Genomic DNA, 17,553 nt, shown 5'->3' on the forward strand with positions numbered 1-17,553 from the left:
TTAACTCTACCTCCTCTCTATTTAACCCTACCTCCTCTCTATTTAACCCTACCTCCCCCTCTCTTTAACTCTACCTCCTCTATATTTAACCCTCCCTCCCCCTCTATTTAACCCTACCTCCCCCTCTCTTTAACCCTCCCTCCCCTCTCTTTAACCCTCCCTCCCCCTCTCTTTAACTCTACCTCCTCTCTATTTAACCCTACCTCCTCTCTCTTTAACCCTCCCTCCCCCTCTCTTTAACTCTACCTCCTCTCTATTTAACCCTCCCTCCCCCTCTCTTTAACCCTACCTCCTCTCTCTTTAACCCTCCCTCCCCCTCTCTTTAACTCTACCTCCTCTCTCTTTAACCCTCCCTCCCCCTCTCTTTAACTCTACCTCCTCTCTATTTAACTCTACATCCTCTCTATTTAACCCTCCCTCCCCCTCTCTTTAACTCTACCTCCTCTCTATTTAACCCTACCTCCCCCTCTCTTTAACCCTACCTCATCTCTATTTAACTCTACCTCCTCTCTATTTAACCCTACCTCCCCCTCTCTTTAACTCTACCACATCTCTATTTAACTCTACCTCCTCTCTATTTAACCCTATCTCCCCCTCTCTTTAACCCTACATCCTCTCTATTTAACCCTACCTCCTCTCTATTTAACCCTACCTCCCCCTCTCTTTAACTTTACCTCCTCTCTATTTAACCATACCTCCCCCTCTCTTTAACCCTACCTCCTCTCTATTTAACCCTACCTCCTCTCTCTTTAACCCTACCTCCTCTCTATTTAACCCTACCTCCTCTCTATTTAACCCTACCTCCCCCTCTCTTTAACTTTACCTCCTCTCTATTTAACCCTACCTCCACTCTCTTCAACCCTACCTCCTCTCTATTTAACCCTACCTCCCCCTCTATTTAACCCTACCTCCTATCTATTTAACCCTACATCCCCCTCTCTTTAACTCTACCTCATCTCTATTTAACTCTACCTCCTCTCTATTTAACTCTACCTCCTCTCTATTTAACCCTCCCTCCCCCTCTCTTTAACTCTACCTCCTCTCTATTTAACCCTACCTCCCCCTCTCTTTAACCCTACCTCATCTCTATTTAACTCTACCTCCTCTCTATTTAACCCTACCTCCCCCTCTCTTTAACTCTACCACATCTCTATTTAACTCTACCTCCTCTCTATTTAACCCTATCTCCATCCTCTCTTTAACCCTATCTCCTCTCTATTTAACCCTAGCTCCTCTCTATTTAACCCTACCTCCCCCTCTCTTTAACCCTACCTCATCTCTATTTAACTCTACCTCCTCTCTATTTAACCCTACCTCCCCCTCTCTTTAACTCTACCACATCTCTATTTAACTCTACCTCCTCTCTATTTAACCCTATCTCCCCCTCTCTTTAACCCTACATCCTCTCTATTTAACCCTACCTCCTCTCTATTTAACTCTACCTCCCCCTCTCTTTAACTTTACCTCCTCTCTATTTAACCATACCTCCCCCTCTCTTTAACTCTACCACATCTCTATTTAACTCTACCTCCTCTCTATTTAACCCTCCCTCCCCATCTCTTTAACTCTACCTCCTCTCTATTTAACCCTACCTCCCCCTCTCTTTAACTCTACCTCCTCTCTATTTAACCATACCTCCCCCTCTCTTTAACTCTACCTCCTCTCTATTTAACCCTACCTCCCCCTCTCTTTAACCCTACCTCCTCTCTATTTAACCCTACCTCCTCTATATTTAACCCTACCTCCCCCTCTCTTTAACCCTACCTCCTCTCTATTTAACCCTACCTCCTCTCTATTTAACCCTACCTCCCCCTCTCTTTAACCCTACCTCCTCTCTATTTAACCCTACCTCCTCTCTATTTAACCCTACCTCCCCCTCTCTTTAACCCTACCTCCTCTCTATTTAACCCTACCTCCTCTCTATTTAACCCTACCTCCCCCTCTCTTTAACCCTACCTCCTCTCTATTTAACCCTACCTCCTCTCTATTTAACCCTACCTCCCCCTCTCTTTAACCCTACCTCCTCTCTATTTAACCCTACCTCCTCTCTATTTAACCCTACCTCCTCCTCTCTTTAACCCTACCTCCTCTCTATTTAACCCTACCTCCCCCTCTCTTTAACCTTACCGCCCCCTCTCTTTAACTCTACCTCCTCTCTATTTAACTCTACCTCCTCTCTATTTAACCCTCCCTCCCCCTCTCTTTAACTCTACCTCCTCTCTATTTAACCCTACCTCCCCTCTCTTTAACCCTCCTCTCTATTTAACCCTACCTCCTCTCTCTTTAACCCTACCTCCTCCTATTTAACCCTACCTCCTCTCTTTAACCCTACCTCCTCTCTATTTAACCCTACCTCCCCCTCTCTTTAACCCTACCTCCTCTCTATTTAACCCTACCTCCTCTCTATTTAACCCTACCTCCCCCTCTCTTTAACCCTACCTCCTCTCTATTTAACCCTACCTCCTCTCTATTTAACCCTACCTCCTCCTCTCTTTAACCCTACCTCCTCTCTATTTAACCCTACCTCCCCCTCTCTTTAACCTTACCGCCCCTCTCTTTAACTCTACCTCCTCTCTATTTAACTCTACCTCCTCTCTATTTAACCCTCCCTCCCCTTCTCTTTAACTCTACCTCCTCTCTATTTAACCCTACCTCCCCCTCTCTTTAACTCTACCTCCTCTCTATTTAACCCTACCTCCCCCTCTCTTTAACCCTACCTCCTCTCTATTTAACCCTACCTCCTCTCTATTTAACCCTACCTCCCCCTCTCTTTAACCCTACCTCATCTCCATTTAACCCTACCTCCTCTCTATTTAACCCTACCTCCCCCTCTCTTTAACCCTACCTCCCCCTCTCTTCAACTCTACATCTCCCTCTCTTTAACCCTACATCCTCTCTATTTAACCCTACCTCCTCTCTAATTAACCCTACCTCCCCCTCTCTTTAACTCTACCTCCTCTCTATTTAACCCTACCTCCCCCTCTCTTTAACCCTACATCCTCTCTATTTAACCCTACCTCCTCTCTATTTAACCCTACCTCCCCCTCTCTTTAACTCTACCTCCTCTCTATTTAACCATACCTCCCCCTCTCTTTAACTCTACCTCCTCTCTATTTAACCCTACCTCCCCCTCTCTTTAACCCTACCTCCTCTCTTTTTAACCCTACCTCCTCTCTATTTAACCCTACCTCCCCCTCTCTTTAACCCTACCTCCTCTCTATTTAACCCTACCTTCTCTCTATTTAACCCTACCTCCCCCTCTCTTTAACCCTACCTCATCTCTATTTAACTCTACCTCCTCTCTATTTAACTCTACCTCCTCTCTATTTAACCCTACCTCCCCCTCTCTTTAACTCTACCTCATCTCTATTTAACTCTACCTCCTCTCTATTTAACTCTACCTCCTCTCTATTTAACCCTACCTCCTCTCTATTTAACCCTACCTCCTCTCTATTTAACCCTACCTCCTCTCTATTTAACCCTACCTCCCCCTCTCTTTAACCCTACATCCTCTCTATTTAACCCTATCTCCCCCTCTCTTTAACCCTACCTCCTCTCTATTTAACCCTACCTCCCCCTCTCTTTAACCCTACCTCCCCCTCTCTTCAACTCTACATCTCCCTCTCTTTAACCCTACCTCCTCTCTATTTAACCCTCCCTCCCTCTCTCTTTAACCCTCCCTCCCTCTCTCTTTCCTTGGTGTGTGGTGCTTTTGTCTCTCTTCCTTTCTCTTCTTACCCATCTCCCTCCCTCACCCTTCTCATTGTCCATCACTCTCCCTTTTTCTCTCCCTCCCTTCACCTCTCCACCTCCTTTCACCTCTTCTCCCATACCTCACCTCTCCTCACCTGTGACTGGGGCCTCTATATCCAGCATGGTCCTCTCCTTCCTCTCCACTCTCCTCCTTTCCTTCCCCCTCTCCCTCCTCACCTGTGACTGGGGCTTCTATATCCAGCATGGTCCTCTCCTGGCACAGGATGGCGGCTCCCTCATTGATGATGCGTAGGGCCACCACCTCCTCCAGACGGCCCTCCTTGGTGAGGTGGGCTTTTAGCAGGTCTACTCTAGGCTTCCCCTCACAGTCAAACACTTCCTTCATGGAGAGCCTGTGGCTCAGAGGGAAGGGGACCGCTAGAGGGAGGAGGAAGGATAGATAGAGGAAAAGGGAAAAGGGAGAAAGATGGGGGGACAGGATGACAAAAAGTATAAGGGAGATAAATGTTTTTACACACATTGTTATGTTACAGCCTTATTAAAAAATGTAGTCAATTAATAAAAATGTGTAAAAATGTTCCTCCTACATCTACACACAATACCTCATAATGACGATGTGAAACAGAAAATACAGAAATACACAAGTATTCAGACACTCGAAATTGAGCTCAGGTGCATCCTATTTCCATTGATCATCCTTGAGATATTTCTATAACTTCATTGGAGTCCACCTGTGGTAAATTCATTTGATTGGACATGATTTGGAAAGGCACTCTTCCTAAAGCTAGCCGCCCGGCCAAACTGATCAATCAGGGAATAAGGGCCTGGGTCAGGGAGGTGACCAAGAACCCGATGGTGACTCTAACGAAGCTCCAGAGTTCCTCTGTGGAGATGGTAGAACCTTCCAGAAGGACAACCATCTCTGCAGTACTCCACCAATCAGGCCTTTATGGCCAGACGGAAGCCACTTCTCAGTAAAAGGGCACATGACAGCCAGCTTGGAGTTTGCCAAAAGGCACCTAAAGACTCTCAGACCATGAGAAATAGGATGAAACAAAGATTGAACTCTTTGGCCTGAATGCCAAGTGTCAATTGTTGAGGAAACCAGCCACCGCTCATCACCTGGCCAATACTATCCCTACCGGTGAAGCATGGTGGTGGCAGCATCATGCTGTGGAGATGTTTTTCGGCGGGAGGGACTAGGAGACTAGTCAGGATCGAGGGAAAGATGAACAGAGTAAAGTACAGAGAGATCCTTGATGAAAACCTGCTCCAGAGCACAAAGGACCTCAGACTGGGGCGAAGGCTCACCTTCAAACAGGACGACAACCCTAAGCACACAGCCAAGACAATGCAGGAGTGGCTTCAGGACAAGTCTCTGAATGTCCTTGAGTGGCCCAGCCAGAGCCCGACGCTCCTCATCCAACCTGACAGAGCTTGAGAGGATCTGCAGAGAAGAATACAGGTGTGCCAAGCTTGAAGCGTTATACCGAAGAATACTTGCAGCTGTAATCATTGCCAAAGGTGCTTCAACAAAGTACTGAGTAAAGGCCCTGAATACTTATGTAAATGTAATATTTCCATTTTTTATTTTGAATACATTTGCAAAACTTTCTAAAAACCTGTTTTTGCATTGTCATGATGGGTAATTTTATGTAGATTGCTAAATTTTAGAATAAGGCTGTAACGTAACAAAAAGTGAAGTGGTGTGAATACTTTTCTGAATGCACTGTACCTACCCACAGTGCCTTCAGGAAGTATTCACACCCCTTGACTTTTTCCACATTTTGTTGTGTAACAGCCTGAATTTAAAATGTATTAAACTTAGATGTTGTGTCACTTACACACAATACACCATAATGTCAGAGTGGAATTATATTGTTACAAGTTAATTAGAAATCAAAACATGAAATGTCTTGAGTCAATAAGTATTCAACTTCTTTGTTATGGAAAGCCGAAATAAGTCCAGGAGTAAACATTTGCTTAACAAGTCACAATAAGTTGCATGAAATCGCTCTGTGTGCAATAATAGTGTTTAACATGGTTTTTGAATGACTACTACCCTCTCTGTACCCCACATCTACAAGTGAATTTCAAAGACAGATTCAACCACAAAGACCAGGGAGGTCTCCAATGCCTCACAAAGTAGGGCACCTATTGGTAGATGGGTAAAAAGTATACAGTGAATATCCATTTGAGCAAAGTTATTAATTACATTTCACTACAAAGATACAGGCGTCCTTCCTAACTTAGTTGCTGGAAAGGATGGAAACCGCTCAGGGATTTCACCATGAGGCCAATGGTGACTTTAAAATAGTTACAGTTTAATGGGTGTGATAGGAGACAACTGTGGATGGATCAACAACATTGTAGTTACTCAACAATACTAACCTAAATGACAGAAAGAAAAAAGGAAGCCTGTACAGAATAACATTTCTCCAAAACATGCATCCTGTTTGCATAGCCGCAGGAAGATGTTCGGGGATTTATTTATTTTGGGGGCTACAGACGGCTATATCGGTCCACTAATACTAGTAAAGGCCCAGTGCACTACCTTTTGCACTCCCTACCTACGTACCTAACCTACCTATCTACCTACCAGGGTTACTGCTAGCCGGCAACAGCCAAATTTGACCGTTAAAAAAATGAAAAGTCGATAAATGAAACTGTTGCCAGGCAAAATGACCAGGAGAACAAAAATGCCATTGCAAAATAATGCTTTTTATTAATTAATGGAAATATGGGGTTTAGGGTCATTTGCATAATTTTGTGGAATTAAATTGGTGCCTGTATTTTTGTTCGTCATCATGTATCTTATTTATCCAACACAAATATCACATACGGAGATTTGTCACGGACGTTATAATGAGTGGACCAAGACGCAGCATGATATGGTTCAATCCTCTTTATTTTGAAGTGAAATTCAAAGAAAACAATAAATGCAAAACGAAACGTGAAGCTGCTATAGTGCTCACAGGCAACTATATATAGTCAAGATCCCACAAAGCATAATGGGGAAACGGCTGCCTAAATATAATCCCCGACCAGAGACAACGATAAACACCTAGATAACCCACCCTAGCCACGTGACAAGATTATTGAAAAAAATTGCTCCGACAGAGAGAGCTGCTGTGGCTCTAGCTCTTAGGAAACTTTGCAGTATTTGTTTTTTTACGTGTTATTTCTTACATTATTAGCCCAGATTTGTTTTGCCGGGAAGAACTATTGGATATCAGTGGTGTTAACTCACCAGCACTACCAGCATTACGACCAGGAATACGACTTTCCCGAATCGGATCCGTTGTTCGCAACCCCCAGGGCAATTGGACTGAATCCAGAGGCCGATCCAAAACCCTGCCAGTGGAGGAGAGGTACTCAGAGTGGTCTTCTAGTTCGGTTTAGGAGGTGCGTACACCTCCCACCACGTCAGCGTATACTACTCGCTTATGTTCAGTCTCTGGATAATAAAGTTGACAAGCTCAGGGTGAGGATTTCTTTCCAGAGAGACATCAGGGATTGTAACATACTCTGTTTCACGGAAACATGGCTCTCATGATATACTGTCTGAGTCTGTCCAGCCAGTTGGGTTCTCAGTTCATCGCACAGACTGTAACAAATATCTCTGTTGTATCCATTGTGACTATTAAAACCTACCCTAACCAGAAACCGTAGATAGATGGCAGCATTCGCTCAAAACTGAAAGCGCAAACAATCGCAATAAACCATGGCAAGGTGATTGGAAATATGGTTGAATACAAACAGTGTAGTCATTCCCTCCATAAGGCAATCAAACAGGCAAACCATCAGAATAGAGACAAAGTGGAGTTGCAATTCAACGGCTCAGACATGAGGTCTACAGACAATCACGGACTACAAAGGGAAAACCAGCCATGTCGCAGACACCGACGTCTTGCTTCCGGACAAGCTTAACACCTTAACATCTTTGAGGATAACACAATGCCACCGACGCGGCCCGCTACCAAGGTCTGTGTGCTCTCCTTTCCGTGGCCGACGTGAGTAAGACATTTAAGCGTGTCAACCCTCGCAAGGCTGCCAGCCCAGACGGCATCCATAGCCGTGTCTTCAGAGCATGTGCTGACCAGCTGGCTAGAGTGTTTACGGACACAGAAATGGGGAGCAAAAGGAGCCCTTTTTTGAGGCGAACAAAACATGGGACTCAGAAAACTAAACCCACCTGGGTTACAATAACCCGGCGCAAACCAGCCTGGAGTACACATACATTTACATTTAACAATGCCACACACAGACATGGGGGGAAACAGAAGGTTATATGCAAGATGAGTAATGAGGGAATGCAAACCAGGTGTGCAGGAAAACAAGATAAAACAAATGGAAAATGAAAGGTGGATCGGCGATGGCTAGAAGACCAGTGACGTCGAAACGCAGAACGCCGCCCGAACAAGGAGAGGGACCGACCTCGGCGGAAGTCGTGACAATTTCTTAAGTGTCAAAAGCTTTTATTGACAATTACATGAAGTTGATGCAAAGAGTCAGTATTTGCAGTGTTGACCCTTCTTTTTCAAGACCTCTCCTGGCATCCTCCCCTGGCATCCATCCTGGCATGCTGTCAATTAACGTCTGGGCCACATCCTGACTGATGGCAACCCATTCTTGCATAATCAATGCTTGGTTTTTTGTTTGTCCACCCGCCTCTTGAGGATTGAGAACCACAAAATCTCAATGGGATTAAGGTCTGGGGAGTTTCTTGGAGTGGCTGAGTCAGGAGTCAGACCTGAGCCTACTCTCCCTGTTAATCGTGATGAACAGTTGCAGTGGGAGAGACTGCACCATTTGGAGATTTGGACATGGGAGGAGGAATTAGACGGTAAAGGACCCTGGGCGCAGCCGGGAGAATATCGCCGTCCCAAGGAGGAAATAGAAGCAGCTAAAGCGGAGAGGCGCAGGTATGAGGAAGCAGCACGGCGACGCGGTTGGAAACCGGAAAGTCACCCCAAAAAATGTATTGGGGGGGGCTAGAGGGGAGAATAGTTATGCCAGGTAGGAGACCTGCGCATACTCCCTGTGCTCACCGTTGGGCTAGAGAGACCGGGCAGGCACCGTGTTATGCTATGGAGCGCACAGTGTTTCCAGTGCGGGTGCAGAGCCAGCTGCGACACATACCAGCCCTTCCTATTGGCCGGGCTAGAGTGGGCATCGAGCCAGGTAAGCTTGGGCAGGCTCGGTGCTCAAGAGCTCCAGTGCGCCTGCACGGTCCGGTCTATCCAGAGCCACCTCTACACACCAGTCCTCCGGTAGCAGCTCCCCGCACCAGGCTTCCTGTGCGTGTCCTCGCGCCAGTACCACCAGTTCCAGCACCACGCACCAGGCCTCCAGTGCGCCTCGCCTGTTCAGCGCAGCCAGCGCTTTTCTCCCCTCCTGCGCTGTTGGAGTCTCCCACCTGTTTAGAGCAGCCAGAGCCTTTCTCCTCTCCTGCGCTGTTGGAGTCTCCCGCCTGTTTAGCGCAGCCAGAGCTTTTCTCCTCTCCTGCGCTGTTGGAGTCTTCCGCCTGTTTAGCGCAGCCAGAGCCTTTCTCCTCTCCTGCGCTGTTGGAGTCTCCCACCTGTTTAGCGCAGCCAGAGCTTTTCTCCTCTCCTGCGCTGTTGGAGTCTCCCGCCTGTTTAGCGCAGCCAGAGCTTTTCTCCTCTCCTGCGCTGTTGGAGTCTTCCGCCTGTTTAGCGCAGCCAGAGCCTTTCTCCTCTCCTGCGCTGCCGGAGTCTCCAGTCTGCCCAGTGCTCCCAGTCTGCCCAGTGCTCCCAGTCTGCCCAGCGCATCTAGTGCTCCCAGTCTGCCCAGTGCTCCCAGTCTGCCCAGTGCTCCCAGTCTGCCCAGTGCTCCCAGTGCTCCCAGTCTGCCCAGTGCTCCCAGTCTGCCCAGCGCTCCCAGTCTGCCCAGCGTCGCCAGTCTGCCAGGATCCGCCAGAAGTGCCAGTCTGCCAGGATCCGCCAGAAGTGCCAGTCTGCCAAGATCCTCTCAGTACTGAGCTTCCTCTCAGTACTGAGCTTCCTCTCAGTACTAGGCTTCCTCTCAGTACCAGGCTGCTTCTGTCCCGAGCTGCCCCTCAGTCCCGGGCTGCCCCTCTGTCCTGAGATGCCCTTCTGTCCTGAGATGCCCCTCTGTCCTGAGCTGCCCCTCTGTCCTGAGATGCCCCTCTGTCCTGAGATGCCCCTCTGTCCCGAGCTGCCCCTCTGTCCTGAGCTGCCCCTCTGTCCTGAGCTGCCCCTCTGTCCCGAGCTGCCCCTCTGTCCCGAGCTACCCCTCGGTCCCGAGCTCCCCCTCAGTTATGTGGGGATCAGGGTGAGGACTATTAGGCCATGGTCGGCGGAGAAAGTGGATTATCCCAGGACGCGAAGGAGAGGAAATAGGACATTAATGGAGTGGGGTCTACGTCCCGAGCCAGAACCGCCACCATGGACAGACGCCCACCCGGACCCTCCCTATGCTCTTGAGGTGCGTCCCGGAGTCCGCACCTTAGGGGGGGTTCTGTCACGCCCTGGTCAGTGTTTTTGGTATATGTTTTTGTATATGTTTGGGTAAGCCAGGGTGTGACATGGGTTTATATGTTGTGTTTTCGTATTGGGGTTTGTAGTAATTGGGATTGTGTATGATTAGGGGTGTGTCTAGTTAGGCTTGGCTGCCTGAGGCGATTCTCAATTGGAGTCAGCTGCTTATCGTTGTCTCTGATTGGGAACTGTATTTAGGCAGCCTGAGTTCGCGTTGTATTTTGAGGGTGTTTGTACCTGTCTCTGTGTAGTAGTCACCAGATAGACTGTAATTAGTTTCACGTTTCGTTTGTTGTTTTCGTTTATCAGTTATTTCATGTACCACAATACTTTCCTTAAAAGTCATGAGTAACCTACACGCTGCATTTCGGTCTGACTCTCTTCATACAACAGACGAACGTTACAGTAAGTAACCTAATTAATGTCTCTCTTACTACCCTGAATGCCTCAGCTGATCCTACAGCTATTGTATGCAGTAATCATGTGCCTATGAACCAGAGTAATACTGTTAGCACTGAGGCAGTGTGGCCTAGTAGGAAGACCACTGTGTGCAATCAATCATTCCAGAAAAAAAGTGCTCAAAATAGCCCACGTTAACATATGTAGCTTAGGAAACAAGGTTTATGAAAACAATAATTTACTAGTAACAGATGACATTCATATTCAGATTATCTCTGAAACTCACCTAGATAATACCTCTGATACAGTGGTAGCAATACATGATTATAACATCTACAGAAAAGACAGAAATGTCAACGGAGGTGGTGTCTATATTCAGAACCACATTCCTGTAAAGCTTAGAGGATCTCGTGTTAAATACTGTTTGTCATGTTTTGTCATATATTGTCTTGTCCTTGTGCTTTCCCTTCTGTTCGTTTCCCCCTGCTGGTCTTATTAGGTTCGTTCCCTTTTTCTATCCCTCTCTCTCCCCCTCCCTCTCTCTCTTCTCTCTATCGTTCCGTTCCTGCTCCCAGCTGTTCCTCATTCTCCTAACTCACTCATTTACTCTTTTCACACCTGTCCCCTATTTTGCCCTCTGATTGAGCCCCTATTTCTCCCCTTGTTTTCCGCTTCTGTCCTTGTCGGATCCTTGTATGATGTTCGCTGTTCTGTGTCCTTGTCTCGCCCTGTCGTGTTTTGTCTCCTTCAGATGCTGCGTGTGAGCAGGTGTCTTAGTCTGCTACGGTCGGTGCCTTCCCGAAGCAACCTGCAGTCAATGGTCGAGTCTCCAGTCTGTCCTCGTTACTACGAGTGGATTTAAGTTTTTTCCTGTTTTGTTTTCTTCTTGATTTTTCCAGGATTATTACTTTTGTCATATACTGGAATAAAGACTCTGTTTTCGTTAAGTCGCTTTTGGGTCCTCATTCACCAGCATAACAGAAGGATCCGACCAAGAATGGACCCAGCGACTACGGATTCTCGTAACACTGCCGTCGAGATCCAGGGCGCTATGCTCGGCAGACAAGAGCAGGAATTGTCTGCTGCTCGTCATGCCGTTGAGACCCTGGCCGCACAGGTTTCCGACCTCTCAGGACAGTTTCAGAGTCTTCGTCTCGTGCCACCAGCTACTTCCTGGTCTTCCGAGTCTCCGGAACCTAGGGTTAATAACCCACCATGTTATTCTGGGCAGCCCACTGAGTGCCGTTCCTTTCTCACCCAGTGTGATATTGTGTTCTCTCTCCAACCCAACACATACTCAAGAGAGAGAGCTCGGATTGCTTACGTCATTTCACTCCTTACTGGTCGGGCTCGAGAGTGGGGCACAGCTATCTGGGAGGCAAGGGCTGAGTGTTCTAACAATTATCTGAACTTTAAAGAGGAGATGATACAGGTTTTTGATCGTTCAGTTTTTGGTAGGGAGGCTTCTAGGGCCTTGGCTTCCCTATGTCAAGGTGATCGATCCATAACGGATTACTCTAGAGTTCCGCACTCTTGCTGCCTCTAGTGACTGGAACGAGCCGGCGCTGCTCGCTCGTTTTCTGGAGGGACTCCACGCTGAGGTTACGGATGAGATTCTCTCCCGGGAGGTTCCTTCCAGTGTGGACTCTTTGATTGCACTCGCCATCCGCATAGAACGACGGGTAGATCTTCGTCACCGAGCTCGTGGAAGAGAGCTCGCGTTAACGGTGTTCCCCCTCTCCGCATTGCAACCATCTCCTCCCTCCGGCTCAGAGACTGAGCCCATGCAGCTGGGAGGTATTCGCATCTCGACTAAGGAGAGGGAACGGAGGATCACCAACCGCCTTTGCCTCTATTGCGGTTCTGCTGGACATTTTGTCAATTCATGTCCAGTAAAAGCCAGAGCTCATCAGTAAGCGGAGGGCTACTGGTGAGCGCTACTACTCAGGTCTCTCCATCAAGATCCTGTACTACCATGTCGGTCCATCTACGCTGGACCGGTTCGGCTGCTTCATGCAGTGCCTTGATAGACTCTGGGGCTGAGGGTTGTTTTATGGACGAAGCATGGGCTCGGAAACATGACATTCCTCTCAGACAGTTAGGGAAGCCCACGCCCATGTTCGCCTTAGATGGTAGTCTTCTCCCCAGTATCAGATATGAGACACTACCTTTAACCCTCACAGTATCTGGTAACCACAGTGAGACCATTTCCTTTTTGATTTTTCGTTCACCTTTTACACCTGTTGTTTTGGGTCATCCCTGGCTAGTATGTCATAATCCTTCTATTAATTGGTCTAGTAATTCTATCCTATCCTGGAACGTTTCTTGTCATGTGAAGTGTTTAATGTCTGCTATCCCTCCTGTTACTTCTGTCCCCTCTTCTCAGGAGGAACCTGGTGATTGGACAGGAGTGCCGGAGGAATATCATGATCTGCGCACGGTCTTCAGTCGGTCCAGAGCCAACTCCCTTCCTCCTCACCGGTCGTATGATTGTAGTATTGATCTCCTTCCGGGGACCACTCCCCCTCGGGGTAGACTATACTCTCTGTCGGCTCCCGAACGTAAGGCTCTCGAGGATTATTTGTCTGTTTCTCTTGACGCCGGCACCGTAGTGCCTTCTTCCTCTCCTGCCGGAGCGGGGTTTTTTTTTTGTTAAGAAGAAGGACGGTACTCTGCGCCCCTGCGTGGATTATCGAGGGCTGAATGACATAACGGTTAAGAATCGTTATCCGCTTCCCCTTATGTCGTCAGCCTTCGAGATTCTGCAGGGAGCCAGGTTCTTTACTAAGTTGGACCTTCGTAATGCTTACCATCTCGTGCGCATCAGAGAGGGGGACGAGTGGAAAACGGCGTTTAACACTCCGTTAGGGCATTTTGAGTACCGGGTTCTGCCGTTTGGTCTCGCTAATGCTCCAGCTGTTTTTCAGGCATTAGTTAATGATGTACTGAGAGACATGCTGAACATCTTTGTTTTTGTCTACCTTGACGATATCCTGATTTTTTCACCGTCACTCGAGATTCATGTTCAGCACGTTCGACGTGTACTCCAACGCCTTTTAGAGAATTGTCTCTACGTGAAGGCTGAGAAGTGCGCCTTTCATGTCTCCTCTGTCACATTTCTCGGTTCTGTTATTTCCGCTGAAGGCATTCAGATGGATCCCGCTAAGGTCCAGGCTGTCAGTGATTGGCCCGTTCCTAGGTCACGTGTCGAGTTGCAGCGCTTTCTAGGTTTCGCTAATTTCTATCGGCGTTTCATTCGTAATTTCGGTCAAGTTGCTGCCCCTCTCACAGCTCTTACTTCTGTCAAGACGTACTTTAAGTGGTCCGGTTCCGCCCAGGGAGCTTTTCATCTCCTCAAGAAGCGTTTTACGTCCGCTCCTATCCTCGTTACCCCTGACGTCACTAAACAATTCATTGTCGAGGTTGACGCTTCAGAGGTGGGCGTGGGAGCCATTCTATCCCAGCGCTTCCAGTCTGACGATAAGGTCCATCCTTGCGCTTATTTTTCTCATCGCCTGTCGCCATCGGAACGCAACTATGATGTGGGTAACCGCGAACTGCTCGCCATCCGCTTAGCCCTAGGCGAATGGCGACAGTGGTTGGAGGGGGCGACCGTTCCTTTTGTCGTTTGGACTGACCATAAGAACCTTGAGTACATCCGTTCTGCCAAACGACTTAATGCACGTCAAGCTCGTTGGGCGTTGTTTTTCGCTCGTTTCGAGTTTGTGATTTCTTATCGCCCGGGTAATAAGAACACCAAGCCTGATGCCTTATCCCGTCTCTTTAGTTCTTCTGTGGCTTCTACCGATCCCGAGGGGATTCTTCCTTATGGGCGTGTTGTCGGGTTGACTGTCTGGGGAATTGAGAGACAGGTTAAGCAAGCACTCACTCACACTGCGTCGCCGCGCGCTTGTCCTAGTAACCTTCTTTTCATTCCTGTTTCTACTCGCCTGGCTGTTCTTCAGTGGGCTCACTCTGCCAAGTTAGCTGGCCATCCCGGAGTTCGAGGTACACTTGCTTCTATTCGCCAGCGGTTTTGGTGGCCTACTCAGGAGCGTGACACGCGTCGTTTCGTGGCTGCTTGTTCGGACTGCGCGCAGACTAAGTCAGGTAACTCTCCTCCTGCCGGTCGTCTCAGACCGCTGTGAGCGCACCTGGAGGAGGGTGAGGTCTGCACTTTGCCGTTACAGGGCGCAGACTGTGAGAGCCGCCAATAAACGTAGGATTAAGAGTCCTAGGTATTGTCGCGGCCAGAGAGTGTGGCTTTCCACTCGTAACCTTCCCCTTACGACAGCTTCTCGTAAGTTGACTCCGCGGTTCATTGGTCCGTTCCGTGTCTCCCAGGTCGTCAATCCTGTCGCTGTGCGACTGCTTCTTCCGCGACATCTTCGTCGCGTCCATCCTGTCTTCCATGTCTCCTGTGTCAAGCCCTTTCTTCGCGCCCCCGTTCGTCTTCCCCCCCCCGTCCTTGTCGAGGGCGCACCTATTTACAAGGTACGTAGGATCATGGACATGCGTTCTCGGGGACGTGGTTACCAGTACTTAGTGGATTGGGAGGGTTACGGTCCTGAGGAGAGGAGTTGGGTTCCATCTCGGGACGTGCTGGACCGTTCGCTGATTGATGATTTCCTCCGTTGCCGCCAGGATTCCTCCTCGAGTGCGCCAGGAGGCGCTCGGTGAGTGGGGGGGTACTGTCATGTTTTGTCATATATTGTCTTGTCCTTGTGCTTTCCCTTCTGTTCGTTTCCCCCTGCTGGTCTTATTAGGTTCGTTCCCTTTTTCTATCCCTCTCTTTCCCCCTCCCTCTCTCTCTTATCTCTATCGTTCCGTTCCTGCTCCCAGCTGTTCCTCATTCTCCTAACTCACTCATTTACTCTTTTCACACCTGTCCCCTATTTTGCCCTCTGATTGAGCCCCTATTTCTCCCCTTGTTTTCCGCTTCTGTCCTTGTCGGATCCTTGTATGATGTTCGCTGTTCTGTGTCCTTGTCTCGCCCTGTCGTGTTTTGTCTCCTTCAGATGCTGCGTGTGAGCAGATGTGTTAGTCTGCTACGGTCGGTGCCTTCCTGAAGCAACCTGCAGTCAATGGTCGAGTCTCCAGTCTGTCCTCGTTACTACGAGTGGATTTAAGTTTTTTCCTGTTTTGTTTTCTTCTTGATTTTTCCAGGATTATTACTTTTGTCAAATGCTGGAATAAAGACTCTGTTTTCGTTAAGTCGCTTTTGGGTCCTCATTCACCAGCATAACACTGTTGAAGTAATATGGCTACAGTTTCATCTGCCTCACCTAAAGCCCATTCTGGATGGAAACTGCTATAGACCACCAAGTGTTGACAGTCAGTATCTGGATAATATGTGTGAAAGGCTTGACAATGTATGTGATATCAACAGATAAGTATATATTCTGGGTGATTTAAATATTGACTGGCTTTCATCAGGCTGCTCACTTAAGAGTAAGCTTCAAACTGTAACCAGTGCCTGCAATCTGGTTCAGGTTATCAGTAACCTACCAGGGTAGTTACAAACAGCACAGGACTTAAATCAGATGTAGTGATCAAAATATAGTAGCCATATTTAAGAAAAACAAAGTTCCAAAGTCTGGGCCTATTATCGTGCATAAGAGGTCATACAATAAGTTTTGTAGAGATTCCTATATTGTTTATGAAAATAATATTTGTTGGTCCGTGGTGTGTAATGAAGAGCAACCAGACGCTGCACTTGACACATTTATGAAACTACTTATTCCAGTTACTAATAAGTATTACACGCATTAAGACAATGACTGTGAAAATGTACTTTTTTCCATCTTTACTAATGACATGCCACTGGCTTTGAGTGTGTCTATGTATGTGGATGACTCAACACTATTCACGTCAGCTACTACAGAGACTGAAATGACTGCAACACTTAACAAAGAGCTGCACTTAGTTTCAGAGTGGGTGCCAAGGAATCAGTTAGTCCTAAATATTTATAAAACTAAAATCATAGTATTTGGGACAAATCATTCACTAAAACCTCAAATAAATATTGTAATGAATAACGTGGATGTTGAGCAAGTTGAGGTGACTAAACTGCTTGGAGTAACCCTGGGTTGTAAACTGTGGTCAAAACATATTGATACATCAGTAACTAAAATCCTCCTACAGGCCCTCGTTTTGTAGCACCTGGACTACAGTTCAGTCCTGTGGTCAGGTGGCAAAAAGAGGGACTTAGGAAAACTAAAGTTTGCTCAGAACAGGGCAGCACGGCTGGCCCTTGGATGTACACAGAAAGCAAACATTAATAATATGGATGTCAGTCTCTCCTGGCTCGCTTGTATTTGTGACATTTTTTATGTATTTATTTTATTTCACCTTTATTTAACCAGGTAGGCTAGTTGAGAACAAGTTCTCATTTGCAACCGCGACCTGGCCAAGATAAAGCAAAGCAGTTTGACACATACAACAATACAGAGTTATACATGGAATAAACAAGTGTACAGTCGATAATACAATAGAAAAAAAGAAAGTCTATATACAGTGTGTGCAAATGGCGTGAGGAGGTAGGCAATTTAGCAGATTAACACTGGAGTGATAGATGAGCAGATGATGATGTGCAAGTAGAAATACTGGTGTGCAAAAGAGCAGAAAGTAAATCAAAACAATATGGGGACGAGGTAGGTAGATTGGGTGGGCTATTTACAGATGGGCTGTGTACAGCTGCAGCGATCGGTTAGCTGCTCCGATAGCTGATGTTTAAAGTTAGTGAGGGAAATATAAGTCTCGTTGTTGAATTCACCAAGCTTTCTGTTTGACATACTGGCACACAGCCCGGAAACCCATGTATACCCCACAAGACATGCCACTAGAGGTCTCTTCACGGTCCCCAAATCCAGAACAGACTATGGGAGGTACACAGTACTACATAGAGCTATGACTAAAT

At 47.4% G+C, this 17,553-nt stretch overlaps 1 protein-coding gene across 1 annotated transcript in view; it reads right to left on the bottom strand.

Moving 5' to 3' along the window:
* Positions 1–17,553, bottom strand: part of LOC124010636 (serine/threonine-protein phosphatase 2B catalytic subunit alpha isoform-like) — a 50,540-nt gene that overhangs the window by 11,280 nt on the left and 21,707 nt on the right. The window contains exon 2 of the mRNA XM_046323307.1: positions 3,931–4,131. Within this exon, the coding sequence (XP_046179263.1) occupies positions 3,931–4,131 (201 nt within the window). The remainder of the gene's footprint in view (positions 1–3,930; positions 4,132–17,553) is intronic.

This window comes from Oncorhynchus gorbuscha, linkage group LG23, assembly GCF_021184085.1.
Source record: "Oncorhynchus gorbuscha isolate QuinsamMale2020 ecotype Even-year linkage group LG23, OgorEven_v1.0, whole genome shotgun sequence".
NCBI lineage: Eukaryota > Metazoa > Chordata > Actinopteri > Salmoniformes > Salmonidae > Oncorhynchus > Oncorhynchus gorbuscha.